Source organism: Cinclus cinclus, chromosome Z (assembly GCF_963662255.1).
Source record: "Cinclus cinclus chromosome Z, bCinCin1.1, whole genome shotgun sequence".
In the NCBI taxonomy this organism is placed as follows: Eukaryota; Metazoa; Chordata; class Aves; order Passeriformes; family Cinclidae; genus Cinclus; species Cinclus cinclus.
In genome coordinates this window covers 40,464,229-40,477,458 of record NC_085084.1, presented here as the reverse complement: position 1 = coordinate 40,477,458, position 13,230 = coordinate 40,464,229, and the positions used below count along the sequence as shown (strand labels likewise).

General features: G+C 41.8%; 1 protein-coding gene across 1 annotated transcript in view; it reads left to right on the top strand.

Moving 5' to 3' along the window:
* The first annotated feature begins 1,196 nt into the window (after positions 1 to 1,196).
* The window catches only part of KCMF1 (potassium channel modulatory factor 1), a 43,350-nt gene continuing 31,316 nt past the window's right edge, over positions 1,197 to 13,230 (top strand). The window contains 4 exon segments of the mRNA XM_062513650.1: positions 1,197 to 1,449; positions 1,452 to 1,619; positions 1,622 to 1,686; positions 1,688 to 1,745. Of these exon segments, the coding sequence (XP_062369634.1) occupies positions 1,197 to 1,449; positions 1,452 to 1,619; positions 1,622 to 1,686; positions 1,688 to 1,745 (544 nt within the window).

Here is a 13,230-nt window from a genome sequence, read left to right as displayed (position 1 = left end):
TTCTGGTTCACTCCTGGTGCCTTTCCCAGCAACTTGATACTTAAGCTGCTGTGGCATAGACCCTTGTGGCCTTTGAAACTGACTGAGAAGGTATTTCACCAACATACATGTTTAAGAATTGTGGGGCTGGGGCAGACATACGGGAGCTGGGAGCTGTGGGGTAAGACAGTGGAAAAGATAAGAGGTGTTGGATTGACAAAGGGAAAAGATGAAGGAATGCCATCAGCACTGTAGATGGAAAACACAGAGAAAATGAAAGCAGGTGGCTAAAGGTGAGAAAGATGGTGCTATTATTATGGATGCAATCTAGGGAAAAGCCAGGAAGTCATGGTAAGAAAGCCAGAAACAAAATGCATTATATATGTGCCCTGAACCAGGGAAGGAACATGGCCATGTTGCAGGTCTTTCATTTGTTTCAAGACTGGCCTGCTTCCATGAAGTGGCAGGAAGCCAGCAATGACAGGATGAAAAGTCATTGCGGTTTGGGCACACCAAGACACTTGTCTGGAGTACAGGGCCTTGAGGGGAAGCCATATGAGAAGTGGCTGAGGTCCGTGGGTCAGTTCAGCCTGGAAGAGACTGAGGGGGGACCTCACTGGAGTCTACAACTTCCTCGTGGGGGAAGAGGAGGGGCAGACACTGATCTTTGTATCTGTGATGACCAGAGCCAAAGACATGGCATCAAGTTATGGAGGGTTAGGCTGGACATTAAATAGAGGTTCTCCCAGAGAGTGGCTGGGCAATGGAACAGGCTCCCCAGGGAAGTGATCACAGCACCAAGCCCGAGAGAGTTCAAGAAGCGTTGAAAAACGCTCTCAGGCACATGGTATCATTCATGGGACTGTCCTATCTGGGCCACGAGCTTGACTCGACCGATGATCCTTGTGAGTCCCTTCCAACTCAATCTGTTCTGTGATTCTCTCGGTGGGACAATACACGACACTCCGTGGACATACTCTTTACAAAGCCAGAGTTTAACTAAAGGACACTTCTAGCAGTCCTCTGCAGGCCTGACAAAGGCGTAACGCGGAAAAAAAAGTCACGAAGGAAAGACTCCAGCCTTGCGCCTAGAGTCTCAGCTCCCCAGATCTGGCGGAATGGGTAACAGCAATCAGTGACGGAACGCCGGCCCAGGGCATGCGCCTAGCTGTTCTCTGCCTCTTTCTCCGCTCTTTTTTACATAAAAAAGCTGATTAATGCGTGTCCTTCGGGTCAGGCCGGTGCTGGGTTCCGTTACCTCGTCCGCTTCCTTGCCCCGGGCGGAGCCCGCCTTGGCCCGGCAGCCCGCGCGAGAGGGCCTCCGCCCTGCCGGGGAGTTTCCTCTTCCTCCAGCAGCGCGGCCGGGGCGGGAGGAGGAAGGGGAAGGGGCAGGGGCCGGGGCCGGGAAGGCTCCAGCGCGGCCGCCGCCGTCGCTGGTGCGGCAGGGGCGGAGCGGCGCGGGAGGCGGCGCCACGGCCGGCGGGGCCCGGAGTCACCGTGTCACGGCGCCCGGGAAGCCGTTGCCGCCGGATCCGCCCCCCGCAGGGCGAGCGAGGAGGCAGGAGGAGGAGGAGAAGGAGGAGGAGGGAGGCCGGCTCCTCGCCGCCTCTTGTGTTTTCGCCCCCTTCCTGGCCCAGCCCCGGCCCTCTCCTCTCGCACCGGGGCGGCGGCGGGGGGCGAGGCCTCAGCGGCGCCCGAGCTGCCCGCGGGAAGCCCTGGGACGGGCCTGGGCCGCCGTCTCTGGACTAGGATGTCCCGACATGAAGGTGAGCGGCGCGGGGCGCCCAGGCCGCTCCGGGCGGCGGCGGCGGGGCCCGGCCCGGCGGCCTTGGGGGCCGATCATCATCATGGCGCCGCCGGGAGCGGGGCCCGGGGCCCGGCGGCGGAAGGAAGGAGAGGCCCCGTCGGGCGGGCCGCGCTCTGCAGTGTCATAGCGGGGGAGGCCGGTACGGCCCGTTCGCCGCGCGGCCTCCGCCGGGCGGGGCCGGGGCCGCAGGTACGGCCGGCGGGGGGGCCGAGCCGCCGCGCTCCTCCGCCCGAAGGACGGGTGGAGCGAGGTGCGGCGCCCCGGGCAGGCCCGGCCGCCGTGGGTGGGCGGTGGCGCGGGACGGCCCTGCCGACGTGTCGGCCGCCGCCGCGGCGGGTCCGGCCGGGCTCCGCGCCCCGGCGCCCCTGGGTAACGAGGAAGAGGGGCCCGGGGCAGAAGTGTGCCGGCAGCCTGCCTGGCCGTGGCGAGGGGTGGCTTGTATTCTGGTGGCCCCGTGGTCTGCCCGTTTTCCCTCGGTTTTGCATTGCGGCCGAGGAGGCCGGTGCTGGTGTAGTACTGGCGTGTTTTGAGGCCGCCGGAGAAACGTGTTCCGTGTGCTGCTTGCCTCTGGTCCCGTTGTGTTTACCGCCGTGGAGGAGTTAAGTGGGTAGTTAGTCAGAAGGAGCAGGGTGGAGGAAGAGATGGAAGCTAAGAAAGGAATTTCTGCAGGAAGAAATGGAAGTATGAAGCCAGGAGAGAAAGTTTCTCGGTTTTTCCGTGCTTGTTTACAAGCGGGTGAAGTGTTTGGACTAGTATTCTCTAAAACCAGGGGTTGTTATCTGAAAAGGTAGCTTTATGCCATTTTAGGAACTTGATTCAGTACTGTCTTCATTTTGTCTTATCTAATTCATCATTTCTCTGTTTCATCTAATCGTAAAACACTTTGATGGAAACATTATAGGGAAATACAGTATTTGTGACTGGTACTGTTGGCTTCTAGTTAGTAGCTTGATTTTAGGCAGTGCTGTATTTGTGATGGGGTTTTGGTATGTGTCACAGTATTTTGCAGACTTGTTTGTGCAAGTACGTGTGTATCTCTATCAGAGAATTGTCTTCCCTGAATCCACTAACTTTTTTTGATTGTTAAAGCTTAGTAAGACTGCTGATTTTTCTCCCCTTCCTCCCCGCCCCCCACCTTCATGTTTTCCTGGGAGGGTGTAGATGGATTTCTTTATGGTAAAAGACGCAGTTTTTAACTGAAATGAAATTATCACTTATTAAAAAGTTGCTATTGGCGATGGTGGAGTAGGATTATATAGTTTGCAGGTATCTGCTGTTAGGCATGTGTCCATAATACTCTATTTAATGTAGCATAGTGGAATATAGGCTTTTCTAACCTGAACAGGTCAGAATTATGGAATTTCTGTCACAGTAATAAGTGATATCATATGTTGTTCTTTAGTGGCTTTCAGTGACAAGTGCATGGACTATTATAAGAAGTGGTGATGTGTATTAGAAAGACATTCCAACTCTTTTTGTAAAAATAGAGTTTGAAAGCAGCTTTTTATATGTGTTTGTTATGGAGACTATAGCATGAATTTTCCTTTTAGTTGTTAGGTATTTATACCAGGGAAAAATTACATTTCCTGTCTTTGATATTTGTTGGTATTTTTAGAAGGAATGATTGTTAATGAAACTGGGCTTAATATTCTCTTTCCAAAGCAGATTCCTTTAGACATACCTAGTTAGAAAAAAGGAGATAATTGCCTAATTAATTACCTAATTGGTAAACGAGTGTGAGTTTTGGTAATTTTGATCCTGGATGTAGACTTCTCAGGTATGTGTGTGAACAAACAATGCATTCCTGAAACCATGAAAACACTGTTGAGATTAAAAATTACATTACCACTGTATCCTTGTGATTTTTTTTTTTTAAAGCTAGTCTGTCTCTTAATTTCTCAATAATTCTTCTCTTACTTCACACCTCAAATGTGTTCTTTTAGGCAACTTTAGTTACAGGGATAGAATAACACATATTAGTATAGGAGGGATGGTTTTCCAGCTTTGTGGAGAAGAGGTTTGGGGGCTTGATTTTAGTAGGACTCTGGAAATCTGTGTAAACTATATGCTCAGAAAAAAACAAGGCAATTCTTGCTTCAGAGCTGTGCAAGGTTATTCACAGTTGACAGTTTTTGATCCAGTATGGCTAGCTTGGGGGATGGCTCTATTGGAAGAATATGGTATAGGGAAAAAGCAAGCTTTAATCACGTTTATGTGAATTTTTTATTCAATATATATTCTTTAAAAATAACTTTGTGTCTGTACACAAAGTTACAAACAGGATTTATTGATGTTTCCTGACAGAAGTGGGATGCTCTACCGGTTTTATGGGGGAAAACTATGTGTCTGCATGTGTAAATGCTGGAGAAGTTAGAATTCTAAAGGCTTGGGACTTCAAGTAGGCTGTAAAGCATCTGATGGAGATTTACACTTACTTTCCATTGGGCTTTCTTGACTTCTTTGGTGTAGTAATCTGTACACAACAATTGTTTGGGGTATCTCAGTTATTTTGGAAGTGGGATTTTGTTATCCTTCACAAAAACTTTTACTATAGCCTGCCTGCCTTTTCACTGTGCTCTCATTTCATGCGTGAGGTCTAGACTCCTGTTCATCCCAAATCCAGGAAAACAGACACTAACTAGAATTTGAATTAGTGTTGCTTTTTTGATGTGTTTATTCAATGTTCAAGAGACTTCCTTGGTAATGCTGTCAAGAATTAAGTATTAATCTCTCAGTATTTCCAGGCTTTTCTAATTTTTCAAAACCATTTCTGTTCTATGATTTGGTGTTAGGAGGCTACCTGTTCTTTGCCTTTGGTTTTGTAGAATGCAACATGAAGTCATTCCCTGGACTTGGATTTCATGTTGTTCCCTTTATAGGAGCAATATGCTGTGTTTCTCTGGGTTAGCCCTTCTGTGGAGGAATATGTGGTGGTGTAATATTTGGCACCCTACAAGGAGCAGGTAGGTAATTTTTTTTTTTATGCTCTGTAAATTTTACCAGAAGGTATTTTGATTATTGCAGGTTATGTCTTTTCGTGAACATGTGTCTGGCAATGATTCTCTTTTTTAGCAGTAAACACCACCCAGGGCAGCAGAAAAATCCAGAATTGCGACTTCCAGGAATATCATTGCAAGACCATTTTTGCAACTTGTTTTGTGGAACTAGGTCACAACAGCATTAACTGGCCTGGGTTCCGATTCCTTACAGCTGGCATCTCCAGGGGGCTCCCAGTTCCATATCACCTGCATTTAGTTTTCAATCTCCTGTGCTCTGGGCCTCACTCCCAGACCCAGTTCCAACCTTTTCTGCTTGTTCTCACTAAAGGAGGTGGTCTTGAAGCTTCTAAGAGTTGTCAGCAATGCAAGTGCAGGGTTTTTTTGCTGGTTCCCAATTATCAGCATTTTTCATGAATCAGCAAAGGTCTGCAGTTTAGTCTTAGTCCCACGTGAAGTAAATTGTAAGTGGATGGTGGTAACACAGGTAGGAAGGGAGAGCAGTGACTAGCAGTGAGAGCATGTGTCAGGACCACATGACCTTTCCAAGTATTCTTTGGCTTTGAGATCCTTTTAGTGGAGGAACCCAGTGTTTCGGTGTTCCTTTTCTTTGTGAGTATACACAAATATGTTGCATAGAGATATTGAAATCAAGTGTTTGTTTATTTGTAGTAGAAGGGTAAATAACCAAATCTTAAAAAAGAAATGCATCTTCATCTTTGAAATTCAAGAAATCATAGTTACAGTTGAATATATACCAACCACTTCAAAGCCATTAGGATAACGGCAGTGTTGGCTCTAGTCCTCTATCTGTACAGTGAAAAGATTGGGAGTCTGGGTTGATGATGTTTTCTGTAAGGTCACAATACCAAACATGAAACTTAATCTGAAACAAACTTTTTGAAAATATTATTGGCAAGGGTAATTTCTGCCCATTGTCATGATGCACTCAATAGCTGTGTCATACTTGAGCTGCTGAAAGATACTATAAACTCCCATCACAATAATGTTCAGCCAGTTGCTGCATAAATTATTACTTCAAGTGGTGTCAGTTATAAAGGTGCCACACAAAATGCAGAATTAATGTATTTTTGCATGTAAAACTTCTCTAATTCACTTAACAAGACTACGTCTTTTTCGTGTAAAGTACTCAAGATACAGTGTTGAAGTGTGGCGTGTAGCAATGAAACGTTTGTCTGTGAGACCAGTTAAAACTTGCTGCCTTCCAGTGCTTACTTTGCTTGCATCTTCTCCAGACAAGAAATGTGCTATTTCACAGTACAGAATAATTGCAAATTCTTTCATCTGTAGCTGCCACTGAGACCTTTTCTGTAGGAAGTAAGTCCAGATTAAGTAGTACATGTAATATAAAACAGTGATTTTTTTTGAATTTGCACTAGTATTTGAGTCTGCCAAAGTGTTTTCTAACTATAAATGCAAAGTGTTTTGTACTCTTGTTAGTTTTACTCTCTGGTAGCATATTAGTGCGTGTAATTGCTGATGTAGTGCAGTATTTGAAAATGAGTTGTTAGTGTAACAACTTTACTAGTGAGAGCAGTGTTTAGGCACAAAAAATGTTAACGTTAAATGTGAACAGTACAAATGTGATTGGAAATATTTGAACACAGTAATTTTCTTTTTTATTAAACTTGTTTGATTTCAGTAGGAAACTGAATCATTTAATGATAAAAAGAGCTGGAAAAAGAGTTCATATTTTAACTGGCAAGATGCTCACTGGCTGTATGGGAGCTGGGCTTTAAAAGAAGGGTTCTAGCTCTGTGTTAGGAAACTGTGAACCAAGCTGGTGCTGTTCCTGCAGAGTCTGAACAAGGTCTTCTGAAAACGTTTGTAGTGGGAGACTGTTTTTCATCTCAGGTCTTTATAAAATGTAAAGATACCATCATGGGAAAAGGGAGAAGAATAGATTTAGATTATTGATGTTGAAAGGCTGATAGCCTATATCTTGAAACAGAACTGTGATACTTTCAGCATTATTGGGTGGGGGTGAAGAGAGAAGACAAATGGTGAAAAAGCTCTCTTCCAAATGTCGATTTGAGCAAGAAGGGATTCAGGGGAATTTTATAGAGCTATGAAGATTGCTTGAGTGGTACTGGACAAACAAAATTCATACGTGTTAAATAAAAGGAGGAAAGCTTTTCAAGTACTTTTGCATGTTTACATTACTGATCGCATTTGAGGGGGAGTTGTTGGTGTCAGTGTTCTTTGTTGTATTTTCATTGTTATGTTACTTCTGTTGTTAAATACAAGACCAAAGCAGTGACTAATACAAAAAGTGTTACTACATTCAAGAAACTACTGGACCCAGCAGCGTATTTGAAGAATGTTGCTCAGGAATTGGGAGGTACCAGAAACAGGTTGCAGAGACAGCAATAATTCGACTTCATTTGAGTATCTTTATTCTGTAAACAGCTGCATATTATGAACTCCACACCTCCCTGCATTCTTTAGGGTGTGCAGGAGGGTTCTTTGTTAGACCACCGCTCAGTGTTTGGGAGCGTACAGCACATGAGCAGATAGAGACATTACAGAAAAAAAGCATGGCCAGGGTGTTGACAGTCAAGTTTTGCTGTGGAAAGCTGGATCAACTGTCCTGTCCTCTGTTCATGTGAACTGCTAGGTAAGTTACTTTGTCAAGAATACACAGTTCCTTGTGAAGACCCGATTTGGGATTTTGGGATCTGAGCATTGACACTTGCAACTGCATTAACTGAGCAATGAGCTTTAAAAAAACACTTAGTTGTAGAAAATCAAGAATTCTTAAAAATCTATCCTTTGGCGTCTCAGATTGGGTGACTGAGTTCAGTGGACTTAAGAGTTTTATTCTTTACAAGCTGTGGTTTCCCTCTATTTCAAGAGAAGTGAGATATTGCTTGGAAGTGTTGTTAAAGTTAATTCATTGATATTTGGGTACACTGAAATGCTATAGATAAATGCTTGCAGAGAGAAGACAGTGAGAAAATTCATAGCCAGTGCAAATTTCTTTGAACTGTGCGGTAACCAAGAGCTCAGGCTGACCAAGGAAGACAAAACAAATAGGGACTTTCCTGTTTGTTTACTGAATATCACACATGCTGGTGCACTGAGTAAGGTAGTATTTTTTAAAGAAAGGAATATAATTGTGTTAGATGACATCAGATAGATTCTGACCATTAATTTATACTAGAGATACACATATTTTAATATGAATAAGGTAGTGAGCTTGCAAGGGTTTTGTTTATGGAATCATGGGCTAAATCCTCCACATGTAATGTGTTCTTCCCCTCTACAGGATTTACAGCAGATGAGCAGATTTGGTAGCTGTATGTTATGAAAATGGAGACATAATGGAGAAAGGGTATACAAAACTAGTTATAGGCAGAAGTGTTGCTCTCTTATACACAAACAACATTATTAAGATACTGTGAGCAGTTCAGAAAACTCAAGCAGAGTGCTGTTAGTGACTCAGGATGTAAGGATGTGTGAGGGGGCATGGACAAAAACTGGAAAGGTATTTGCCCTCAGGCTGATAGAGAATATGAAAGAAAGGCATCACTGCATGAAAGGTAATCTGTGATCTCACTTTTCAAATACAAGAAATCTCATTAGTTCAAGGTGAGGAATAAAACTGAACTGCCTTTTGGTACACTGTGTGATGAGATTATGGAGAATTTTTTTACTGATTTGTTCTTGAAACTACCTCATATTCAGCTTTAACAGATAAAGCTTTGAATTTTATCTTAAACTTTCTGCTTCAGGTATTTTAACTACTTCCAATTCGAATGTGGCTGTCAAGAATCTTAAATCTTTGCTTCCTTTCCTCTGAGCATCACTTGAGTGTCTGGTTTGAACTTACTCCAGCAGTTTTCTGTATATCTAGTCCTAATGGTTATCCACATTTTTTTTTGTCAGTGTAGCATTTTGACACTGTAAAGTAAGAGCATTTGGAATTCAGGGTGAGGCATAGAGACAAACTCATTAGTTTCACTGTTTCAGAAAATATGTATAAACCCAACATTTCATTTCATATCTACTTGCAAAGTTTTGTGTGGTTTATTGTCATTTACTAAGCTTAGAAGTGACATCTGTGCCAAGTAAAAATGGTGAGGCAGCATCACAGAAGCACTGGAATTGGGTATCAGAGGTATGTGTAGGTAATAGCTTTATATCTACTGCTTGAATTTATTTGTTCTAGTTTGGAATTAATTTTTAAGTGTGACTGGAAGTTGTCACTGGAGCCACTGGTATCTTAGGAAAAAATGATTCCACCCCACCTGCCAGGTTTGTTCTGAGGATGTAGTTTGAGTAATTTAATAGAAGGAGGGTGGATAGATGGATTTACTTGATGGAATTTTAATTTTATTTTATTTTAATGTTTAAATATTTGTAAAAAAAAAATTTAGGCATACTCTATGATTTGCTTTTTATGAGCATTTGTTTTAGTGCTCATTTGTCATCCTGCAGTGAATTTCATGTTTTAGCTATTTCTGTTGTGATTGCTTTATTTGGAGCTTCTAGGAGACTGTCTCTAAAAGTTACCCCATTTTCTGTTGGAGACCTGAGTACAGCTTTCTTGTTGCAATGAACTTGGAACCTGGACACAAGAGACTGATGTTTCTCCCATGTGCACATGGGATATCAGGTGCAGATTTTGTTTTGTCAATAGGCAGTCAGCAAAGTCTCCTACTAGTAGAAATTAATGGTCTTGGACTTGTTGCAGTGAGTTCTATAGATGAAAGTCCATTCTTCCAAATATTTTACTCATCAGAACATTTCACCAGCATATATTGTTTGAAGGTATCATTTCACGTTACATCCCCATATTACTTACAATTTGTCTTTAATTTCCCATTTTTGTCAAACTACTATTGATCCTCTTCTGCATTTGATTTGTATCATCCCACTGTCACCACTGATGAAATGAAGAAAAATATTAATTAAAGGTTTTTAAAAAATATAGTGCAAAAGTAAGATGAAACAGCAAACAAAGTTCTAAAAAATATTATAACTGAATTTTTTTTTTCTTAGGTCAGATTTGGTCTTTCCCCCTCTGCCACTTCCTGGTGCCAGATTCTTTTTGGGAGGCAATGTTTCTTGTCTTGACTGACAAGAGGTGCTGTCTCTGGTAGGATAAATTATCTTTGCTTTCTTTCTTTTTGTCTTTGATCTCTTATCCTTTACCCTCTTACTTTGTTGTCACTATTCTCTCTTCCCATTGCTGTGCTCTCCCTCTGCTGCTTTTCTGCTTTGAGTGCTCTGGGGTGGGATTTTCAAAAACCCCTTGGGAAGCTGTAGACACCTGTTGGGTGTAAGCACAATAGAAATTTAATGCGTGCCTCTGTAAGCCTCTTTGAAAAGCAGAGCTCTGGTGTTTCTTGGTGTACAACTTGCCCTCACTTATTTCAGAAAAAAGCTATGCTGGAAGGGTTTTAGGCAGCCAGATACAGAGATGGATTTGTGGTTTGGTTTTGATTTTTGACAGATGAGATGAGGTGCCTTTAGTATTGAAAATTGTACTAGGTTATGGTTTCTTGGGCAGAGCCATTGTTTACAAAACTCTTCAGTGACAGCTGATTCCTTGTGTAAATGCTATTTACTATTAGCTTATTGATACTAAAGCAGCCAGTATTCTTGACTGAAGGTGATTTTTAATGGCTCCTTCTGTGAGACTATTTACTCTAAAGATTTTAAAGGATGAGGTGAAATCTATGTATTAACAGTATAGAAATCAGCATAAATTAATGTGCCAGATAAAAAATAATTATATTGATATTAGGGTTGTAATTTTAAAAGATTTTCCAGACCAGTTTTTAGTCCAGCACAGCATTGCTTTCCAGATACTTGATGGTACGGGAGGAACTTCATGGCTGCTTCTGGAAATAAACACCTGGGTGTGTGCCTAGAACAACATTAGAATTACTTAGCAGATGAATAGTGGCGTCCTGGAGGTGCCTGGTTGGAGAGCAGTGCTGTGAGCTGTTAAACAGGTGATACTCTGGGTAATTGACGGGTATCTCAAATATCCTATCTCCAGCAGCTATAGATCATACATGATTTTCAAGGTCACAAATACGTAGTATATAGTCATGTAAGGACTTCTTGTGTGATTGTCAATAACTTGTTTTCTATCCCCAAATAAATGATTATTTTAAGAATTGACCTTCGGTTTTAATGGAAATGTATTTTTGCATATTTACCTCTGTGTGTGTGTATTGGCTGTACATGCTCAAATTGTTCAGCTGGCATGAATTTCAAACTGCTGTGAATCTTGATTATAAACCCTTGTCAGTTGGACTTTTCCTCAGAGTTAATTTCATTCTGTTATGAAATAATCTACGGTTTGGGCACAAAGGCTTCTCTGCTCAGGATACTATCACATCATGTCTACTCAACAAAGCAAATGTTTGAATTACTGCATATTTGCCTATGCTTTTAATGTAGGCAGGAATGCTGAGATGTGCCTAACACAAGTAGTGCTTAGTGTACAGCTGTTACTTGTATTTCAGCATGCAAGCTGATGTGTGGGTTATCTTTGCAAGTGGAAAATATCTGTAGTGAGAAGTAGCTTATGATCCACCGATGAAGTGGGTCTGTGAGAGCAACTTTACCAAGACTAATAGTGCTGGAACAAAGGTCACATCTGGACTGACATAATTGTGCCACTGCAGCTTCTAAAGTTTCCTCTGTCTTAACTTCCTGAGAGTAAACAAGGCCACTGACTTCAGCCCCTGAATTATTGCTAGTATTACTTTTTACATGACCAAAGTAGACTCTTTGAACTAGCTGTGGGAAAGGAGGCAAGTTTGGGAAAGAGATTTCAGGGATGCCCTTGGAAAAAAGACATTTAAGCTTCACAAAAGTAAGCTGTAGAGAATTCAGAGCTTTCTGTGTAATGACTTTGTAAGCTTTTTTCAGTTTAGATGTGTGTGAGATAGCTCAGGTGATTCTAATTCCATACCTGTTTACTGCTATCATTTGTACTGTTCTAATAAGATGAAAATGTCAGTAAGCGTTGTTTGACCTTTGACTGTGCAGATGGAAGTCAGTTACTTCTGCTGTTAACCATGACCTCTTAATTGCATTAATTAGATATGTTGCAGGTTTAAGAAGATGGAGTAGAAACTGCAGTGTGTCTTGACTCAGGAGAAAGTCAGACACATTTTCCAGCTCTCTGCTCCCTTGTTTATCTACAAGTTTAGAAAATTCCAAAGACAAATAAAAGCCTATTTGCCTTCCTGGATTCAGAAAGAATGGACACTGTGATCTGCAGGGATCTTTTCCAAGGTTGTTTGCCTTAAGGCCTGTGAAATGCCAGACAGGATCTGACAGCATACGGTGTTCCTTATTCTGAAAGACATTTGTGGTGAGCGGAGAAAACAGCTTGAGATTTTGCTGTAGAAGAATGGCTTTGTAAATTAAGATATGCGAGTAAAGATTCATTAGAATATAAACTTGTCTTTATAGTGTAGGTAGTTGAATAATTGACTGTTATTAGTCAAATTTGTACTGGTAGAAGTTGCTGTTGATAATGTTCTTGTGCTGCAGATTGTTGTCTGGAGTTTATTTAGAAGCAGAGAATCTGCAAGATACTCTGAAGTTTTAACTCATGTCACATTAAAAAAATAAGTGTAAATTGAACATATTAATAAGTTTTGGGTTGTCTCATAGTTTGTTGGAGTATTATCCAGCTCTTAAGTATTGGAGCCAGATACTGAGAGGTATCATTCTTACTGTGCCTCAAAGCTCAGTTATTATTTTGTTCCTGGGAGCATTAGGAATTAAAGAAAAATTACCAGAAAGTGAAGGAATGGACAGTTGGGAATTGCATGCCAGAATACATTTATTTAGCCAAGGTTGAAGTACTTCAAGGTGATAATTGAATGAAGAAATGGAAGGGATATCAGGCTCAGACCCAACTTTAGTTTCTAGTGATGTGTAGTCCAGGAGACTTGCTATATTTGTAGTTGCATATTTGACATGGACATCACATCAAACTTTAGAATCCGACACAGGGTGCAGTGAGGCAGTCTTGAAAAACAATCTACATGTTTAAAGAAGGTAATAATTGCAGGAGATACAAATTTGAGGATGAGTGATTTTGCTTGTAAACATTTGAGAATTTGAAAAAGTTGAGCTGTTTAGTGGATGAAAACCACCTGTCTGTGTGGAATTCAAGCAGTGTCCAGTGGGCAGTGGAAAACAGAACTTACAAGTTAGTCTGAAAATATAAAGGAAAACCTTGTGCTTCCAAGAGGCAGAAATTGAGGTAAAGCTGCTAAAATACATTCCATATGTCCACCTTCCCTTGCTTCATTATCTAGGTTTTCCTCACTAGTATCTTTGTATTACAGATTTTGTTTTTCTAATACATTGTTTTAAAAATTTTCAATGAAGATCTGTTGTGATTGTTACACTTAATTTTTTTTTATCCTTAAAATACTGTTTCATGCA